Raw genomic sequence first — 21,985 nt, 5'->3', positions numbered from 1 at the left:
TACTGCAGCACCCATCTCCTCAAGGCAATGTAACAGCACTTCCGGCAGAAGGTGTGACCAGATTCAGTCCCCACTCTGCTGGCAATCAAGAGACCCTGCCCTGGAACACAGCAACCTTCTGAACTTCTGTGTGTAGTTTCTCCCAGTCAGTCACAAGCTCTGGAACACTGAACTGTGGAAACTTCCAGTGCTTATCCACATAACTGTCCTATCAGGGTTCACCCCAAGTTCTTAGAGTGCCGTGAAATGGGCTAAATCTCGACATTTGGGGATTAGTCCTCCTTTCCTAGAATGTAACAGTATCAGGATAGCTCAGGTGTGCTAGGAGTGCGCTTAGAATCTAAGTGAATGGCGCTACTTGAGGAAACATTGACTTGGCCTTAGAATGCTGGGTCTGGTTGTTTACTGGACAAATGCGTCCGCTGCAGGGGCCTGTGTTTGACCTCATGGTCACATGTTCAAATCCTGGCGAGCCCCCACTCAGTTTTTCATCCTTCGGCGGTTCTATTGAGGTGGGTATACAATAAACATCTGTTATTCAGCACCAAGCGCTTGGTGCACATGCGCTTTACAAGTACACGTTATGTTAATTGGCAAACATGACCCTATATTGGTCAGTGGGGGGGTTGAAACATGAAAGGTGTCCCTTCCCCACAAGATACAAAATCCCCTCTTAGTGACAAACACCAACCGGTGATTTGATTGATAAAAGCACAATGTGTTATTGTGTGTATTTTCTGGTTAAAGTCTCTCCTGCTTTTGATGTAAAAACGACCCCCCCCACACCCCTGTACCTTGGTTCTGCCCACAGACGGCCGCTCTGCAGACACCCCTCGGAGCCTCTGGCTTGAAGCAGGGAAGCGCCAAGACTAGCGCTTTAATGAGCACCATGGGACATGTTTATTTAACTAGGGGCGCGCTTCTCCGCGCTCCTTGGACTGCGGCCCTCTCTTTTTCAAGAAAGGTTAACTTCCCCGGGTCGGTTACCCAGAGTTCAGCCTGCAGGGCTTTCCTTTTCCTTTGGTTTTCCCTAAAATGATTCCCTGTGCCCGCACCACATGGATCTCTGAAGGCCGAATCCGCGAGCCTTGGAGTGTTTAGCAGTCTGAGGCCCCCGGCCTCAGTGCGCTTTAGGACTTAAGCCCATATTGATGTGATGTGGCGTAGAATGGTATGTATACCTGACAGCTGAGTCCTCTGGGTAAAGATCTCATGATGAAAAATAAGCCCGGTCGGTCCCCCAAAATCGAGTGGCTAGCACTACAGTCTGTCACAATCACCAGCTGCACAAATTAAGCATTGCCTCGTCTCCTCAAACTGTCGGGGTCAAACTCTGTCAAACCTGGTCCCTCAGCCTCCCTCGTCGGGTGACCACTAGGGTCCCTCAAATCTGGCAACGGAGCCTCCTGCGCACGCCAGGGTAAACGACCCTCTGCCCTGGTCACTCTGCACCCGGGCATCCTATGGCCAGGGACCCTCTACCCAGCTGACCCATCTCTGGGGCAAGGCATGGGCAAAGTCCCTCGGACCCAGGCAACCAGCCTCCTGGACGGCCATGGGCAGGCTCTGCCTGACCTGGTCACAGCCCCCCAGAGTCCTCCAAGCCAACCCCAACCCCCTTAACCTGGTCAACCAGTCTCTTGGGAAGTTATTGCTAGCCTGTCCTAACCTGCAACTTGCTAGTATTACAACTTGACTCCATGTTGTCAGGACACACGCTTCCAGCTGTGAGGCTATTCATCATGACCTAAAGCACTCTGGGATTCGTAGTCTCCATTATCACTCTCGGAATCAATCGGCGCCACACTCCTGCTGAAAGCGCACTGAAACTGTGAACCCCTGTTCAGGTGGCACGGAGCGAGGGCCCGCATCCCAGGCCCAGGGTGGCACGCCCAGGCCTGGTCGCCATCCTGGCGGCCCCCTCCTCTCTCTGACCTGGTCCCCCGCTCACCATTAGGGCAGGACACCCCCCGGCCGGGTCACCGGGGGGCGGTTTCCCCTTCCTCCCCCGCGGTGTCCGCTGGCGAGGGCCTCGGATCCCGGGGACAGGAGCCCAGCTTTGGGGGCAAGGGGATTGGGTTTCAGAGGCTGAGGCGGCCAGGCGCTCCCCGGCAATCAAATGGCTTCTAATTAAAAGCAGATGTGGGGGCTCCCGGCCCAGCTACCGCAGCCTGGTCCTGGGGAGGAAGGGCTGGGGGAGGGGGCGCCCCGAGTGTCCCCGGGGACGGTGAGGAGAGGCAGGAGAAAGCCATCCATCACTGAGGAGACAGGCGACCCCCCCACCCCCGGCTGCAGGGGAGGGGGCTCCAGGACGTGGTGCGACTCAGTGCCAGGTACTGCCCCTGGAGCGGGGCAGCGCGAAGGCAGCGCCGAGAGGTTATCATAGGAGCTCTGAGCAGGGCTTTAAATGGAAAAAGAAAAGTGCAGGTATTCAAAGGTATTCACTGCACTCGCCCCTGAGAAGTGCTGGTACTCTCCCGTTCAGAGTATTGCAGCAGTGCTAAGGAGTGCTGGTACTCTCCCGTTTAAAGTATTGCAGCAGTGCTGAAGAGTCCAGGTACTCTCCCATTTAAAGTATTGCAGCAGTGCTGAGGAATGCTGGTACTCTCTCTTTTGAAGTATTGCAGCAGTGCTGAAGAGTCCAGGGACTCTCCCGTACTCTCCCGTTAAAAGTATTGCAGCAATGATGAGTGCTGGTACTCTCCCGTTAAAAGTATTGCAGCAGTGCTGAAGAGTCCAGGTACTCTCCCATTTAAAGTATTGCAGCAATGCTGAGGAGTGCTGGTACTCTCCCGTTAAAGGTATTGCAGCAGTGCTGAGGAGTGGTGGTACCCTCCCGTTAAAAGTATTGCAACAGTGCTGAGGGGTGCAGGTACTCTCCCGTACTCTCTGTTTAAAGTATTGCAGCAGTGCTGAGGAGTGCAGGTACTTTCACCTTAAAAGTATTGCAGCAGTGGTGAGAAGTGCAGGTACTCTCCCATTAAAAGTATTGCAGCAGTGGTGAGAAGTGGAGGTACTCTCCCATTAAAAGTATTGCAGAAGTCCTGAGAAGTGCAGGTATTCTCCCGCTAAAAGTACTGCAGCAGTGCTGAGGAGTACAGGTACTCTCCCGTTAAAGGTATTGCAGCAGTGGTGAGGAGTGCTGGTACTCTCCCGTTTAAAGTATTGCACCAGTGCTGAGGAGTACAGGTACTCTCCCGTTAAAGGTATTGCAGCAGTGGTGAGGAGTGCTGGTACTCTCCTCTTTAAAGTATTGCAGCAGTGCTGAGGAGTGCTGGTACTCTCCCGTTTAAAGTATTGCAGCAGTGCTGAAGAGTCCAGGTGCTCTCCCGTACTCTCCCGTTAAAAGTATTGCAGCAGTGCTGAGGAGTGCCGGTATTCTCCCATTTAAAATATTGCAGCAGTGCTGAAGAGTATACAGAACCTAACCTGTGCAGAGCCCAGCAGCAAGGGAAAACAGTACCTAACCTATGCAGAGCCCAGCAGCAAGGGTATACAGTACCTAACCTATGCAGAGCCCAGCACCAAGGGGTATACAGTATCTAACCTATGCAGAGCCCAGCAGCAAGGGTATGCAGTACCTAACCTATGCAGAGCCCAGCACCAAGGGGTATACAGTATCTAACCTATGCAGAGCCCAGCAGCAAGGGTATGCAGCACCTAACCTATGCAGAGCACTGCAGCAAGGGGTATAATGTACCTAACCTATGCAGAGTCCAGCAGCAAGGGGTATAATGTACCTAACCTATGCAGAGCCCAGCACCAAGGGGTATACAGTATCTAACCTATGCAGAGCCCAGCAGCAAGGGTATGCAGTACCTAACCTATGCAGAGCCCAGCACCAAGGGGTATACAGTATCTAACCTATGCAGAGCCCAGCAGCAAGGGTATGCAGTACCTAACCTATGCAGAGCCCAGCAGCAAGGGGTATACAGTAACTGACCTATGCAGAGCCCAGCACCAAGGGGTATACAGTACCTAACCTATGCAGAGCCCAGCAGCAAGGGGTAGACAGTACCTAACCTATGCAGAGACCAGCAGCAAGGGGTATAGTGTACCTAACCTATGCAGAGCCCAGCAGCAAGGGTAAACAGTACCACACCTATGCAAAGACCAGCAGCAAGGGGTATACAATACCTAACCTATGCAGAGCCCAGCACTAAGGCCATACAGAACCTAACCTATGCAAAGCCCAGCAGCAAGGGGAAACAGAACCTAACCCATGCAGAGCACTGCAACAAGGGTTATACAGTACCTAACCTATGCAGAGCCCAGCAGCAAGGGGTATACAGTACCTAACCCATGCAGAGCCCAGCAGCAAGGGTAAACAGTACCTAACCTATGCAGAGCCCAGCAGCAAGGGGTATACAGTACCTGACCTATACAGAGCCCAGCAGCAAGGGGTATACAGTACCTGACCCATACAGAGCCCAGCAGCAAGGGGTATACAGTACCTGACCTATACAGAGCCCAGCAGCAAGGGGTAAACAGTACCTGACATATGCAGAGGCCAGCAGCAAGGGTAAAGAGTACCTAACCTATGCAGAGCCCAGCAGCAAGTGTGAACAGTACCTAACCTATGCAGAGCCCAGCAGCAAGGGTAAACAGTACCTAACCCATGCAGAGCCCAGCAGCAAGGGCAAACAGTACCTTACCTATGCAGAGCCCAGCAGCAAGTGTAAACAGTACCTAACCTATGCAGAGCCCAGGAGCAAGGGTAAACAGTACCTAACCTATGCAGAGCCCAGCGGCAAGGATAAACAGTACCTAACCCATGCAGAGCCCAGCAGCAAGGGGTATACAGTACCTAACCTATGCAGAGCCCAGCAGCAAGGGTAAACAGTACCTAACCTATGCAGAGTCCAGCAGCAAGGTGTATACAGTACCTAACCAATGCAGAGTCCAGCAGCAAGGGGTATACAGTACCTAACCTATGCAGAGCCCAGCAGCAAGGGTAAACAGTACCTAACCCATGCAGAGCCCAGCAGCAAGGGGTATACAGTACCTAACCAATGCAGAGTCCAGCAGCAAGGGGTATACAGTACCTAACCTATGCAGAGCCCTGCAGCAAGGGTAAACAGTACCTAACTAGTAAAGTGAGTTCTTGTCAAGGAAGAACTTTGTAGCACTTCCGGTGTATGGGTGCAAGCGCCCAGACCCCTTTGATGGGCACATTAAAGCTATAAGTTCCAGAATGCAAGTGAGCCAAGGGGGTGGAAACAGCTCAGAAGAGCTAGAGCTCTTCAGCAGCTACAAGGCACCTCTAGAACCTGATCTAACTGGCTTTTCCAAGTCCCCAGCATCCAGGGGGGCAGTACTGATCTGCCTAGGGGTTCAGCTCCCTAAAACCTGTACTCCATTGTAAAGCAATATGGCGGGCCCAAAGAGTGCGGGCCAATGAGAACAGCATCTCGCGTAATCTTGTACACAGCTTTAATGGCCGCCGCGTGCAGTCCTGCAACCGGCGTGGCGCGCGGCCAGCCCGCTTCATACGAATGCAGTATTTATGAGTATTCTTTGTGCTCAGCTGGGGATTTAGCTTCCACTAATTTCTGTTTCCTGCAGGCTGGGGCATGAGTGGAGGAATATTATGGCCTATTGTTTATAGGGTTTAAGGGACTGGAATTTTGTGGTGGCATTCAGCCAATCTGTGCTAAGTTAGGAGGGGTTCAGGGCCACGCGGGTAGGGAAGTGAGCTGTGTGCCAGGCTTCTGTACCTGAGAAGTATATTTGCCCCCTTCCTCCATGTTTCCAGCCCTGGGCTTTCCTTTTACAAAAGATTACCTACAAAGCATTATTATATTAGGTGTACCTATTGTATACGATAACCGATTATGAATAACAGATTGTTAAATATTATTTAAGGGTTAAAGTACCCTGTGCCATACATTATAAGAATATTGCAAGTCACCAAGGAGTTCCATAAACCTACAGAGGAACAAGGCCGAAGGCCGACTTCCTTGGTAAAGTTATGTAACTCTTAGGTGACTTGCAATATCCTTATCATGTACACCAGTGGGTACTTTAGCCCATATAACACATGGTCACACCTTCACCTACACCACAAACCACTTTAAATCTTGGTGTGTATCTTTTTTATATGAAAGAGCGCACACGTTTGCAAACTTGAAGAATAAAGATAAAACCTCTAGTGCAAAATTAAACACAACAGAAACATGTTAGATAGTTGTTGCAAACAGATATTAAAAGCAGTGCAATACTAGTCATTTTTTCAGGGAACAAAGCTACAGTAGCTTGGAAGGTGTAGATACATGCAGGAAGATTGTAGCTTTTCTCTAAGGAGTACAACAAATAAACATAGTGCCTGTGCTTATCCTAAACTATGAAATAGAGTAGAAGAAATAAAAACAACATTCTGTTTCTTTGCTTTAAACAGCTGCTTTATTTATGCTGCATGATAGACCTCGACTGTAATAACTTGAGTTCTGATGTCTTTTCTTTATAATCGGCGACTTGGTGCGTCACAACTCACGAGTCACCTATTACGAATAGATTATGGATTGCCTTATATACAGGGATTACCGTATATACAGGGTTTACAGAATCTCATGCAATATAGTGTTATATCGCTAAACGCCCTATTCCTCAATATAGGCATGAGCCGCTGTAAAGGGCCTATAACGAGGGAGAGGGCCTTTAACAACCAGGACAGCCTGAGGCAGAAGGGCTTTAATGATATTAGTCAGGAAGAAATTCCCTGGCTCACCCCCACCCACAGATTGTGAAAGTTCATTACTTGGGCAGCAAAACACGATCAGTTGTGGCCTTAATTTGGAAACATCTCATTATGTCTGTGTGTATATATGTACAGTATTAAATTGCTATACACACATAAACGGTTTTGTCAACATGATAGGATGATAGCTCATCAACAGTTTTTTTTTTATCAAACTCTTTGTCTGTGAGTACAAACTGGTTCTGCAGTCACACTGAATTCAGAACAATCACTCGTGCATGAACTCCATCGGTGACCAAGTAACTGATGTTTTGGGCTAGCTCGAGCGGGGACCCGGATGGGGAGCTGGGCCATCTGCAGAGGCTTTTCATTCATGGTTTAAGTGCCTTTGATAGCAGTTAATGCCCTGTCAAGGTCTTCTGTTATTGATCGTTTGTGTGATGTCATGAAATGAGAGGACAGGCACCGGAAGTCTGTCGGTAGGCACTGCAAACAGTGACTAGTGTCTGAGTAATTCTGGGTGCCAGCTTCTCAATTGGAAATACGCTACAACAATCCATTGAGAAGCCACACTTTCTGTGTTGCACCTTTTCTGGTATTTTTTCACATTAACCTATGAATGACATCAGTTGCATTTCCAGTAGATGTCCTTGGTGTCAGCACCAACTATATGTGCATGGCTGCTTACCCACGCATGCAATTAGTGCAGGTAATCATAGCTTGAAGAACGTAACATTCATTCATCAACTGCGCCAGCTGCACGTGCACGTCACGTGCCCAGGGCCGGCTTTACTGCTGGTGGCACCCAGTGTGACGATCATTCTTGGCGACCCCCATCATGAGTGCCTCCTCAGGTTCTCTCACTACCACCCAAGAGTGCCCCTCATCTTTCCTTAGTGCCTCCCTCACATACATTTCCTTTGTTTTAAAGCGCTGGTAAAGGCTGGCATAACAAGAATGTATATCTACCCAAACAAACTCTTTGTGGCAACATTAGGAATAGATAATCAAAGACGGGGGACATAATGTCCTAACCCATTTCATGCACTTTGCATGCAGCTCTTTAATTGAAGTTCATAACAGTCATTGTTCCATACTAGAGTTGTAGAGTAGAGTTGCTCAATTTGAGCGGGTGGCTGTTATTTTTGAGGGCTGGCACTTATGTTTTTGCATCAGACATTTACTGCAGTCAAAAGACACTAGTAGGAAAGAAGGAGGAAGAGAAAAATGGAAAAGCTTCACAAAGAGAGAAAGCAGAAAGCTGCAAGAGTGAGCTGAAGGGGCAGGGAGTGACTGTAAATGGTTTAAAGAGACCTGAGATGGCTTTAGTATTACACTGTCTCAGTATTCTGTGCTCGCACATTGAATTGCAGCAGCCGCGTGTTTCAGAGGAGAGCTTTGGGCACTGGCACATTTTTATTTACAAATTAACCACTAATCTTATGAACTGCAGCAACCAAAAAGCCTCTGTGACCAAAGCAGGAACCCACTCAGCAATCCACATCAAATACAGATCTGTTCTTTGCAGCAGGCACATTAAACTCCTGCGCTACTTTATGGTGAACCAAAGCTGCCACTGCACAAAACTCCATTTCTCTCTTTAGCAGGAACATTAATCACAAGAGTTATCACAGTGCCCCTCCGGAGGTCATCACCCCCCTCCCCAGGTCAGCGCCCAGTGCAGCCGCACCAGTCGCCCTGCACTAAAGCCACCCCTTTATGTACCAGCCGTACTTGCATGGCACTACGTGGTACACGTATACCAACTGTACGTGCCATCAAGGGATCCTGTTAGCGGGACCTACCCCCCTGATGCTGAGTTCTTTACCTGATGTCAGAACACTGTGTTGTTTCCTACTTTAGAAAGTCTTCTTGGGTGGGATTTGTCAAAATATTTTTTTAAGTGTTTGTGGGTTAATGTTTTTTTTTGTTCTTTTTCATGTCTTGTGACAACCTTCTATTCTTCTTTGCAGGGTTGAAAGGCAGGTTCTGTAGGAGAAGTTGAGAAAGGACCACTGACTGCCCCACTCCGAAGCAAACATTCCTGGCCAAACCATGGATCATCTATGGGGTCACGGCCGCTTGAACCTGCTGCTGCTCCTGGGTGCGTGGGGGCTACTGGGTGGGCAGTGTAACGTCTTGCTGGGCACCCTGGACCTACAAATTGATGAGGGACAGCCTGCGGGTACTATTATTGGTGACATCAGTGCTGGCCTCCCCCCTGGCTCCAACACCTACATGTACTTCATCTCTGCCCAGGAAGGCAGTGGGGTGACCACGGACCTCGAAATCGATGAGATCACGGGCATTATCAAGACGGCCAAAGTGCTGGACCGCGAGAGCCGGGAACAGTACAGTTTCATCGCTGTCACTACCGAGGGCGTGACTGTGGAGGTGACTATAAACGTCAATGACATCAACGACCATGCCCCAGCATTCCCTGAAAGTCACCGTGTGTTCCGAATACCTGAGCACACGCCCATTGGTACCCGCTTCCCTCTGGATCCAGCCTTCGACGCCGACAGTGGGCAGCTGAACACGCAGGGCTACACCATTAAGCGGGGGAACATTGGCCAAGCCTTCAGGCTCGACACCAGGAGAGGCTCCAATGGAGTCCTCTACTTGGACCTTGTGGTCAGCGGTGTGCTCGATCGAGAGAACCGCTCCTCCTACTCATTGGTGCTTGAGGCCTACGATGGAGGATCTCCTCACAGGAGTACGCAGATGACCTTGGATATCGTCATCCAGGATATAAATGATAATGCGCCGGCCTTCAATGAGACCCGCTACCACACGCTCATCTCAGAGAACTTGAAGCCGGGCAGCAACATCCTGCAGGTGTTTGCCTCCGACGCGGACGAGGGAGAAAACGGGGTTATTATATATGAGATCAACCGCCGGCAGAGCGACCCCGACAAGTACTTTGAGATTGACTCCAAGACCGGAGTGATCAGGCTCAGCAAGGGGCTGGACTACGAGATGCGTCGGGTGCATGAGCTGGTGGTGCAAGCGAGGGACAACGCTACGCACCCGGAGGTTTCCACTGCCTTTGTCTCAATCCACGTGCGAGATTACAATGACAACCAGCCCACCATGACCATCATCTTCCTTAGTGAGGACGGCTCTCCACAGGTCTCGGAGGGCGCCCAGCCGGGTCAGTATGTTGCCCGTATCTCGGTGTCCGACCCAGACTATGGTGAGTACTCCAATGTGAATGTATCACTGGAAGGCGGAGATGGAAAGTTTGCTCTAACCACAAAAGATAACATTATCTACTTGATCATTGTGGACAAGCACCTGGACAGGGAAGAGAGGGACTCCTATGAGCTGAGGGTCATGGCCACTGATTCTGGAACCCCTCCGCTACGGGCGGAGTCCTCTTTCGTCCTTCAGGTTGTGGACATCAACGACAACCCACCCCTGTTTGACCAGCAGGTCTATAAGCAAACCATCCCTGAGGTAGTGTATCCCGGCAGCTTTGTGCTGCAGGTGACGGCAAGGGACAAAGATCAGGGACCGAATGGGGACATCCATTACAGCATCCTACACAACCAGGATACCAACTCTGATTGGTTCGCCATTGACCCTGCCACTGGGATTATCACCACCACCACCCCCCTGGATTATGAGAAGGACCCGCAACCCAAGCTGACAGTGATGGCCACCGACAGGGGCAGCCCCCCCCTCTCCTCCACAGCCGTGGTGAAGGTGGCCCTCCAAGATGTCAACGACAACGAGCCCACCTTCAGTAGTAACTTCTACAATGTGTCCTTGAAGGAGAACACGCCCATCGGGACCTGCTTCCTCCAGGTAAGGACTGAGGCTTTGGTCCTCCTTGTACAAATATTACTATCCATTGTAGACGCTGACCGTCCAGGCGCATTTGTTTTTAGACTCGTGAACTTGTATGGTCAGCTCTCCGGTGCAACCATTGTTTACCTCTGGGGCTCTCAGACTTCTCGATCTGAATCAAGTGAGGCCAGACTAGGGTCATGCAAAGCTTTGTTAAAACATCATGTGGTGCTAATTATAATGACTATTCGATAGGCCATGAGTCATGAGTAGGAAAGAATTACAGTACATTCCTTAGTTCTCACAAGGCAGATTAGGCCAGGTTGGGTCATGTGATATGAATTTGGATTACGGAGACACATTAGTTTATTCAATCAATCACTCAGCATTTATAGAGCCCGGCAAATCACCCGTGAGGGTCTCGAGGCACTTGCGAAGTTGGCTGATGCGTGGTGGTTTGTTTATTCGAACATCCAGGTCTTGAGTGCTTTCCTGAATTGTTGGAACGAGGGGGTAGTCCTGAAGTGCAGGAAAGGTTGTTCCATGCCTTGGCCACCAGGTGAGAGAAGGAGCATCCTCCGCTGTTGGATCGGGGGTGCCTGTGAGTACTAGGGAGGTAGATTGACTCTGAGCAATGTGTAGGTCTCACTGCTAGAACTTGATCAATAGCTAGAGATGTCTAAAGTTGCTCCAATCAGCCATTTTCACAGCAGAGCATGTAGAAGGGTTAGTCCCAACCGTAGAGATGCAGGGACTTCCAGAGTGCTGGGCTGTGCACTGAGAAGCCTCCGCCACCCAGCGAAGAAGACGAACCCCTAAGCTCTCCCTCAAGTCTAGATCCCTAGAATACTGACTGAGAAGGACTGAGGTTGACATAGTTGTGTTTTTACATATTTCAAGGATGTTACTAAAGACTGAGGATATAATTCTCTTTGGGGCAATGTAAACAGGCGGTTGTGTGCAGATGATGTTTTTGCTAAGATTATAACCATTCACTCGTATTTCTATGATTTTCATATGATGCCTGAAGGACAGTTTGGGGTCTATTTTGATGTGCAAATTCCCACCTATAGAGACGATAGCGGGTGGGGGCCGGTGCCAAGTGACAAAAACAGAGTTTTCCAAGCTTCTCCCCTTGAAGACAACAACTTCCTTTGAAAAGGACCCGACTTTTTAGCTTAATGCACAATAGGCAATTTATGTATGTATGTATGTACGTACGTATGTATGTGTGTTTGTAAGTATGTATGTGTGTATGTATGTATGTGTTTGTATGTATATATATATATATATATGTGTGTGTGTATATATAGCACAAACCTAGCCAAATATATCACTGTACTGGGTCCAGGACAAAATTATGCTCAATGAGTGATTGAAGAAGATGCTGGGAATATGTTGTTATTGCTTTGTGGTGTAATGTTCTTTAAAGAGGTGCATTTATAACTATTTTCTAAGTTGTAGCAACATTGGGGTGGTCTTGATGGATACAGAGAAGTTGTCCCAGATCTCTTAGGCAGTTTGTTAAGTCAGGGAGGTCAAACTTACTTTGTCAGTTTTGTTCTTCATTAAATTTAAAGTGCTTCCCAGTATCCCTGGCATAGAGGACACACCTGTCAGGACCCGCTTCCTAAGTTTATGCATAGTGCCAGATGCCCCACTAGGGGGCGCATACTTGTAAAGAACTGGTGATTGAAAACGGAGCACAGCTTAACATCCCTTTTTACGTGGCCGGGGGTGACATGATATTCTCCAGTTCTATTTACCTGCATCAGCCTTTCAGAAGGGAGTCACTGAACTTAGTCAAGACTCCCCTATCCATGGGTGCAAAGGGTCTAAAGCGACACCATAATGCATGTTACAAGTGGAAAAAGAAAGGGGCCTCTGCAGCCGCCATCTTGGGTCAGGTGAATCTCTTCCCCGAGACCCAGAGTGGGGTACTGCAGCCGATGGAGGTGCCGAGCCCAGACAGCTGGTTGTGCGTTGGATGGGGAGGCTGGGTATGTGTCGGGAAACGATGGGTTGACTATTTCTGCAATGAGAATAAGGGTAGTGGTATATTCAGTAGATCCACCTTGGATTTCCTCAAGAGCTGGGTGACCGTTGCCTGCTTCCAGGAGCTGGGGACCGGCCTTTATGGAACAGAGGCCTTGATTACTTTGGCTCCATCGGTGTCAATGAGTCAGAGGAGAGCTTGGCAGCTGAGGCTTGGCATGCACCCAAACAGGATGATGACGGCAGACCTTGGCAGGGGTTCCTGTAGGAATAAGCGAGGCGGCGACCTCAGAAACGAGATGTGAGCGAAGAGAAGGTCAACTAAGATCTTATGAACTGACACAACTTGGTGTGGCCAAAACCTACTGTAGATGTTGACTAACTCTTGGAAGGTTGTAAAACTAGAGTAGATGCCGACCATGTGGGTCTTGCTTCGGTATTCCTTTTCGTCGATGATGCCCTGCAAGTTTATCAGGCAGGGAGTTGGATTTCCTCCTTTGCCTTTCAAGTGACTGACTTTTGTTCCTGAGAAGGGCCAGCTCACCCGTGAACCTGGAGTTTGCTTTCATGGGCTGGCAAGGTTGAGTGGCCTGGAGTGGAGCCAACGTCTTCTTGGTCAACAGCTCGCCCTGATTAAATGGCTGCCTTGAATATCCGGTGGAGCGTGCATTCTGGCCATGCCACCGACTTCTTGGGATGTGATTTGAAGCTCATTAGCCTATCAGCCTTTCTGTTTTTCCAGATGTTGGTACCAGTGCCACAGGAGGGGTCTGTCATGATCTAAGGACCCTCATTGAGTAGGCCAAGCTCAATAGACAGTCCAGATTTGAAATAATTGAATGGATTGTTATTTAGTAAAGATATGTCTACTGCATTTCAGGCCTAACCTCTGTCTCTGACACCAGAAACCTAACTTAGATTCCGAGACCAGCTGGCCCGTAATCTATATATTGGCACTGGAGATTGGATGTGAAAAGGTATTTTTCGATAGGACATTTTGGACCTATGAAAGTTACGCTCACTTTAGTCCTGTTGAGTTTTACGTTTATTCCTATCCCATGCTGTGTGTTGTTAGGGCATTTTTGTTTTTGTTTTCAGGGCTGTTTGCTTTTGATGTGTACATTATAAATGCATGGGAGCCTACAAGCCGGGCACAACAACCACTGTCAAAGCAAATAGTTCTTCAGTTGGCTTCAGCCTTTTGGCTTTGTCAATGCTTGTTTTCCCATTTCTTTTCTGAGATTGTATTGTCAGGAGAGCTGCTTTTCCCTTGCCAATCTCAAATAAAACCTCTGGCTAAAAGCAAGTGTTGTGGTCTCAGAACCTACACATTGGCGCATACATATATATATATATATATATATATATATATATATATATACAGGGAGTGCAGAATTATTAGGCAAATGAGTATTTTGACCACATCATCCTCTTTATGCATGTTGTCTTACTCCAAGCTGTATAGGCTCGAAAGCCTACTACCAATTAAGCATATTAGGTGATGTGCATCTCTGTAATGAGAAGGGGTGTGGTCTAATGACATCAACACCCTATATCAGGTGTGCATAATTATTAGGCAACTTAACAAAAAACAAATATATACCCATTTCAATTATTTATTATTACCAGTGAAACCAATATAACATCTCAACATTCACAAATATACATTTCTGACATTCAAAAACAAAACAAAAACAAATCAGTGACCAATATAGCCACCTTTCTTTGCAAGGACACTCAAAAGCCTGCCATCCATGGATTCTGTCAGTGTTTTGATCTGTTCACCATCAACATTGCGTGCAGCAGCAACCACAGCCTCCCAGACACAGAGAGGTGTACTGTTTTCCCTCCTTGTAAATCTCACATTTGATGATGGACCACAGGTTCTCAATGGGGTTCAGATCAGGTGAACAAGGAGGCCATGTCATTAGATTTCCTTCTTTTATACCCTTTCTTGCCAGCCACGCTGTGGAGTACTTGGACGCGTGTGATGGAGCATTGTCCTGCATGAAAATCATGTTTTTCTTGAAGGATGCAGACTTCTTCCTGTACCACTGCTTGAAGAAGGTGTCTTCCAGGAACTGGCAGTAGGACTGGGAGTTGAGCTTGACTCCATCCTCAACCCGAAAAGGCCCCACAAGCTCATCTTTGATGATACCAGCCCAAACCAGTACTCCACCTCCACCTTGCTGGCGTCTGAGTCGGACTGGAGCTCTCTGCCCTTTACCAATCCAGCCACGGGCCCATCTATCTGGCCCATCAAGACTCACTCTCATTTCATCAGTCCATAAAACCTTAGAAAAATCAGTCTTGAGATATTTCTTGGCCCAGTCTTGACGTTTCAGCTTGTGTGTCTTGTTCAGTGGTGGTCGTCTTTCAGCCTTTCTTACCTTGGCCATGTCTCTGAGTATTGCACACCTTGTGCTTTTGGGCACTCCAGTGATGTTGCAGCTCTGAAATATGGCCAAACTGGTGGCAAGTGGCATCGTGGCAGCTGCACGCTTGACTTTTCTCAGTTCATGGGCAGTTATTTTGCGCCTTGGTTTTTCCACACGCTTCTTGCGACCCTGTTGACTATTTTGAATGAAACGCTTGATTGTTCGATGATCACGCTTCAGAAGCTTTGCAATTTTAAGAGTGCTGCATCCCTCTGCAAGATATCTCACTATTTTTGACTTTTCTGAGCCTGTCAAGTCCTTCTTTTGACCCATTTTGCCAAAGGAAAGGAAGTTGCCTAATAATTATGCACACCTGATATAGGGTGTTGATGTCATTAGACCACACCCCTTCTCATTACAGAGATGCACATCACCTAATATGCTTAATTGGTAGTAGGCTTTCGAGCCTATACAGCTTGGAGTAAGACAACATGCATAAAGAGGATGATGTGGTCAAAATACTCATTTGCCTAATAATTCTGCACTCCCTGTATATATATATATATATATATATATATATATATATATATATATATGTATAATTTTAGTAAAATCAAAAGGTTTGGGCTAATGTCAGACCTAAAACGCAGTTCCTAGTCTACGCATTCCATTTTTACATTATCATTGTAACATCACAAGTCACCTGTATCAAGAAGGTTGCATGGTTACTCAACTGTAATCAGTTATTACCGTTGAGTTGTGACGTCACTATACCCCGCCAGGGCCAGCAGACAGCTGTGTTTTCCAGAAATGAACAATCATTAGCAGAAAATAGCCTTTTATGGCAGCATGTTTTGTTTTTGTATGATACAGAATATTACGCAAAAGCAGAAATGGCTCTGCTGGTACCACACTATATGGACTATAAATATTTTTAAAAGACACTTAGATTAATTGTGTTTTTATAGCACATTACAAGCTGCATGCTGGGGTGTTAAATTTAGTACCACAGATTCTGCCTTCTGCAAGAGACCAGGGAATTAAGCTTTTTGGGGGCAAGGGTAATGGAACGACTCTGTACTAAGGAGTAAACTACTTTACAAGGCTATTGTTTATCAGTTGTGTTTATAAATGTAAGCCACATTTTCCATTTGTGTCCAATGTTACACTTAGGTGTAAGCACTTATTTCAATCCAGATGCTGAACCAGACGTGTAATGTGAATTTCTTATCACTGCTTGGTTTCTCTTTTTGTGAAAGAAATAAAACATCTGGAAACTAATGTAAGCTACACACTATAAAAATCCATAACATTACAAAAGTAAAATCAACACTTTGCAAACCCTGTTGCTTGACACATTTGCAATAAATCTCATGTTGTTAACATGTATACAAATGAAAAAAGACAATGCGCAGATATGAGTGTGACAGTCTCTTAGTTAATTCTTATCGCCCCATTGAATAAGAGCAGAATCCAGAGCATCCCACATGACAAAGCGCTGTATGCTAGCGCCTCGTCATCCAGGCGCATTGACCTCAGACTGTAAATGTAACTGTGACAAACCTCCTCTAGTTACTGGTGCAAACCCGATAGCCCTGGCAGGTTTAGGGGCGCGTTAATAAGTCAGTCATGTCCATTTAACTACAGCTGCAAGTCTGCACAGCTAAACATGGAGTTAATAACTGTGTCAGGTCCCAGGCCCCGCCAAGCCCAAAAGAATGATGCAATTTACAAATGTACCCAAAAAAATACAAAACATCTTCAAATCTCATCATGAATTCCCTCAGTGGGCTCCATAAGAATGACACATTTGCTTAAGTAGAATCTTTCAGTTCCCTCCTCACTGAGCTCCTCTCGCCTACTGTGCTTGTTTTATGTCCGGAGGTGATGGACACCCATCCTGAGTGACCACGTCTGCCATGTATGTATGTATGTATGTATCGTATATTTATAAAGTGCATTCCGGCCCGAGGGCATCGAAGCGCTAACTAGGGTGAGGCTGTGCCGGCTCAGGGGGAGACTCAGGGTTAAGGCTTATCTCAGGGGTCCCTTTCTAAAGCCATACATATATATATATATATACATATATATATATATATATACATATATATATCTATATACAGCTTCCTTGCTGGCCTCCCGTGCACAGGTGCACTCATCTGGGACACTCTGCATGCCTTTGCGTCAGTGGTTAATTTGTAAAACAGTAAGTGCTTAGTCCCTCGTCGGGGAGGCCACTGCAGCGTGCACCCCGCATTGCCCTGACACGCTGCCGATGATAGTAACCACACAACTTCTAACCATCTCCCTCCTCCAAGTGAGACAACGCAGACTATTCCAGCCCCCCAAAGCCATAAGCCTGGCTCGGGTGGTAGGTACCACTCGTTTTTAATGTATACTGAATTAATAATTAACCACTGTTGTGCTCATCTCTAAATTAGTCAGACAGCACCACCTTGTGGCAGACTGTCACAGGCGCTAGTGTTGACAATTGGGTGCTGGGGCCGAGCACCGGAAACCACTGGCTCAAATTAAGCACTGCTTTGGGTGCCCATTAGGGTGGAGGAGCGTCGCCCTTGACGGGGGGGGAAGGTAATATTTGCATTTATATATATATATATATATATATATATATATATATATATATATATATATATATATATATACACATACCTTTGTCTCTCTCTCTCTCTCTCTCTCTCTCTCTCTCCTTCTGTCTCTTTCTTTCTCTCTCTGTCTCTCTCTCTCTGTCCTCTCTCTCAATCCCTCTCTTTTCTCTCTTTCCCCTCTCTCTCTTTCTCTCTCCCCTCACTCCCCCTTCCCTCTCATTCTCTCTCCCTCTCTCTCTCCCTCTTCCTCTCTCCTTTTCCCTCTCTCTCCTCCCCCTCTTCTTCTTCTCTCTCTTCTTCTCTCTCTATCTCTGTCTTTCTTCTCTCTCTCCTTCTCACCCTTCACCCTTCTTCTCTCTCTCCCTCCCTCTCTCTCTCCTCTCCCTCTCTTTCTCTCTCCCCTCTCTCTCTCTTCTCTCTCATTCTCTCTCTCCCTCTTCCTCGCTCCTTTCCCCCCTCTCTCCTCCCCCTCTTCTTCTTCTCTCTCTTCTTCTCTCTCTATCTCTGTCTTTCTTCTCTGTCTCCTTCTCACCCTTCACCCTCCTTCTCTCTCTTCACCCTCCTTCTCTCTCTCCCTCCCTCTCTCGCTTTCTCTATCTCTCTCTCCCTCCCTCTCTCTCTCACACACACACATAAAGTGCCAGTCTCCCTCATACTGTCTCTTTACATTTCTCTTTTCTCGGTGCCCCTCTCCCTCTTGCTCCCCATCACCTCCCCATCCCGACCCCCTCTCCGTTCCCGCCTGCCGTCTCCTTCTCAGGGCTGTACCCCGCTCCCCTCGATTCATCACCCTCGTGTCTGTTGTCACAAGAGACGGTCCCAAGGCCCTGGGAATGCGGTCGGGCTCTCTCTCAGAGGGTCAGTGCCACCCGGAGAGGCCTCTTCCAGCACCCCTTTTCACCCTGGGAGGAGATTCACGACGTCTATTGTTTCTGTGAATGAGTGTGGGCGAAGTCAGGATAGTAGGTGCCTAGATACCCTCAGTGTGCTTTAATGCCCTTGGGTTCACAGTGCACTAGTGCAATGGAAGGTGTGTCTAGCTGAGGGGCACTCTGGTTTCACTGTGGACTAATGCGTGTGCCAGTACCTGCACTGAGAGCATTATAAGCAGGGCTGCAGGAATTATGCGGCGGGAGAGGACCAAATTATGCGGCAGAGTTGAGTAAATTATGTGGCCAGAAAGGGCAAACTATGTGGCATAATGCGGCACATTTTGTAATGCTTCATTATTTCGTCATTGTTAAACTTGGTAACGCTATCTGTGCACCGATAGTACCAGTTTAACACCCAAATATAGCAAGAAGCAACAGAAAAGTGACCAGTCCAGCTTTCCTAAGGACCTTCTCCTGCGCAGCAACGTGTCGCTGCATTTTAAGTAACTTTTGAGCAGCATGAGCTAGAAACAAAATCTTTTTGTGAAAATCTACAGATTTTGTGGCAGATGATGAATTATGTGGCAAATGCAGAAAATCTATAACTCTGCAAAAATCGCTGCAGCCGCACAATTGCATAATTCCAGTGGTACTGACTATAAATTAATCCACAAGTAGAGACATGGTTAGCGTGTAGGCTGAGTGTATTTTGGGTACAAAATGAACTAATGCAAGGGGTAGGACATGCCCAGTGTGATGTTTATGATTGTAACATGTATTAGTGCACGTGTGGTTGGCACATGAGGCGCATAAAGCGCTCATCCCACTCTATTCTAAGGGGTGTTGTATGTTGAGTGCATCTAGGGCTTGTTCTGTATTAGTGTAAGTGTTGGTCAGTGCATGGGGTGCACATGTGTTCAACACACACTAGTCTATAGGGTGTTGTATGTTGAGATGTTGAGTACATCTAGGGCTTGTGTATTAGTGGATGTGCTGGTTAGCGCACAGGGTGCACAATACGCTCATCACAGACTTGTCTAGGGGGTGTTGTATGCTGAGTGCATCTAGGGGTTGTGTATTAGTGTAAGTGTTGGTTAGTGCACAGGGTGCACAGTGCGTTCACCACACACTAGTCTATGGGGTGTTGTATGTTGAGTGCATCTAGGGCTTGTGTATTAGTGTAAGTGTTGTTCAGTGCACGGGGGTGCACATGCGTTCACCACACACTAGTCTAGGGGGCGTTGTATGCTGAGTGCATCTAGGGCTTGTGTATTAGTGGAAGTGTTGTTCAGTGCACGGGGGTGCACATGCGTTCACCACACACTAGTCTAGGGGGCGTTGTATGCTGAGTGCATCTAGGGCTTGTGTATTAGTGGAAGTGCTGGTTAGCGCACGGGGTGCACAATACGCTCACCACAGACTAGTCTACGAGGTGTTGTATGTTGAGTGCATCTAGGGCTTGTCATGTATTAGTGTAAGTGTTGGTTAGTGCACGGGGTGCACAGTGCGTTCACCACACACTAGTCTATGGGGTGTTGTATGTTCAGTGCATCTAGGGGTTGTGTATTAGTGTAAGTGTTGGTGAGTGCACGGGGTGCACAGTGCGTTCACCACAGACTAGTCCATGAGGTGTTGTATGTTGAGTGCATCTAGGGGTTGTGTATTAGTGTAAGTGTTGGTCAGTGCACAGGGTGCACAGCGCGTTCACCACACACTAGTCTAGGGGGCGTTGTATGCTGAGTGCATCTAGGGCTTGTGTATTAGTGTAAGTGTTGGTCAGTGCACGGGGGTGCACAGTGGGCTCACCACACACTAGTCTAGGGGGCGTTATATGCTGAGTGCATCTACGGCTTGTGTATTAGTGGAAGTGTTGGTCAGTGCACGGGGTGCACAGTGCGTTCACCACACACTAGTCTCTCGGGTGTTGTATGTTGAGTGCATCTAGGGCTTGTGTATTAGTGTAAGTGTTGGTCAGTGCACGGGGTGCACAGTGCGTTCACCACACACTAGTCTCTCGGGTGTTGTATGTTGAGTGCATCTAGGGCTTGTGACAAGGCATTTTTGTTTTTTGTTATAGTGCTTTCTCCCTCTGTCTGGGTGACGACATCAAGAGGTCCCCTGGTGTGACAAATTGTTATGTGCGAATTTGCACCTGAGATACAAAGAAGGCCTGGTGAGGTTCTCCTTTACAGAGCCACTCAGCACAGAAAAGCTCTGTGTAATTTAAATGTGCAGAGAAAAAAACTGCACACATTTTCCAGTTTACAATTGCCAGAAATAGGACACTAGCGTAGATTGCATTCAGCGAGTTGTATTTTCCTACTTTGTAGAGAGAAAAACGTCAAAAGTGCAAAACATGAAATCCTTGTAAACTGTGGGAATTTAGAAAACGCAAACGTCATAAACCTTTGTAAGGAACAAAAAATACTTTACGCATCCTCTAATCGTCTGTCCTCTTTGGTAAATCTTTGTTCGTTTGTGATCGGCCCTCACCGTTGAGACCGTGTTTTTAGAAAAGCCCCAAATAGTTTCCCACAACAACTCTCCCCCCCCCACACACACACCATGGCACGGTCCACTGCTGATGTCATCATGCTCAATAGAAACACGTGATGCCATTGGTATGTAAAACAGACCCTCGCTTCCTGTGGGTGATATTTCACACTTATGGTGGGGGCATTGGGACTCTTTTGTAGGGGGGCCCCATTCTTGGCCATGCTTGGGGGGCGGTGGGCTCCCACACCGGCGGCTCCCCGAGTATTTAAGCAGATGGCACTGTTGCCCCTGGCAGCAGTAAACAAAGGCTGGCAACTTCCATGCCAACATCTCCAGGAGAGTTCACATTGTGACCCTCAGAATAGTGACTCCCTGGAGGAAATCTGCATTTTGGACATGGTTATCTCAGATTTCTCACCTTCTCTAGACCCTGTCTTTGCTGGATTTAGAAGTCAGTGTCCTTTACTCCTGCTAAACCCTAGTAAAGTGCTTCTACTCCCCCTTGAAACATATGTAAGCTGTCTGAAACCTGACTTGCACAATTCCTTTCCTGTAGGGCCACAGTACATAGGGCAGAAGTACACCCTGGCATGGTAAGTTAAATGCCACCTGTGGACTGCAGCACTTAAGTGCCATCCACTCCAGTGGCACTGAAAACATGGCTTCAGGCCTCCCCGGTGTGGCCTGACAGCAGCAGCCTGAACCCAGCTGCACAGGCCTGTCAAAAGCAACCCTTGGACAGGTAGGAAAACCTGATTTTAAAAATCAAATATGTCATCCATAAGCAAACCGTTTCATTCCACAATTACTACTTGTGGGACTTCCATGTAGACAAAGGCAATGTTTGCATGGATTCCTCTGCAAGATGAAGCTCTTTGCATGCCTTCTGGTCACACGTGGCCACCAGGATTCACCCAAACATGGGAGGGCGTGCAGTTTTTACAATGCCGTTGACTTAGCAGTTTACAACCTCGGGGAATCCAGGAAGTAATGTGTTTGTCCCATTGTTGAGTGAGGTACCAGTGCATATGATGAGTTAGCAGCATTAATTTCATGTCCTGTGATCATTGTAACATCCCACTGATGGATGAATGCGTAGATCAGAGCTTTATAATTGCTAACAGAGTTTACAAACTGCACAGAGAA

At 47.7% G+C, this 21,985-nt stretch overlaps 1 protein-coding gene across 1 annotated transcript in view; it reads left to right on the top strand.

Moving 5' to 3' along the window:
• The window catches only part of DCHS1 (dachsous cadherin-related 1), a 328,180-nt gene that overhangs the window by 32,385 nt on the left and 273,810 nt on the right, over positions 1–21,985 (top strand). The window contains exon 2 of the mRNA XM_069203663.1: positions 8,671–10,507. Within this exon, the coding sequence (XP_069059764.1) occupies positions 8,753–10,507 (1,755 nt within the window). The 5' untranslated portion in view covers positions 8,671–8,752. The remainder of the gene's footprint in view (positions 1–8,670; positions 10,508–21,985) is intronic.

The sequence above is a fragment of the Pleurodeles waltl genome, chromosome 8 (genome assembly GCF_031143425.1).
Source record: "Pleurodeles waltl isolate 20211129_DDA chromosome 8, aPleWal1.hap1.20221129, whole genome shotgun sequence".
Classification (NCBI taxonomy): Eukaryota; Metazoa; Chordata; class Amphibia; order Caudata; family Salamandridae; genus Pleurodeles; species Pleurodeles waltl.
Note: the sequence above shows the minus strand (reverse complement) of the source record. Positions and strands in the feature narration are given on the sequence as shown.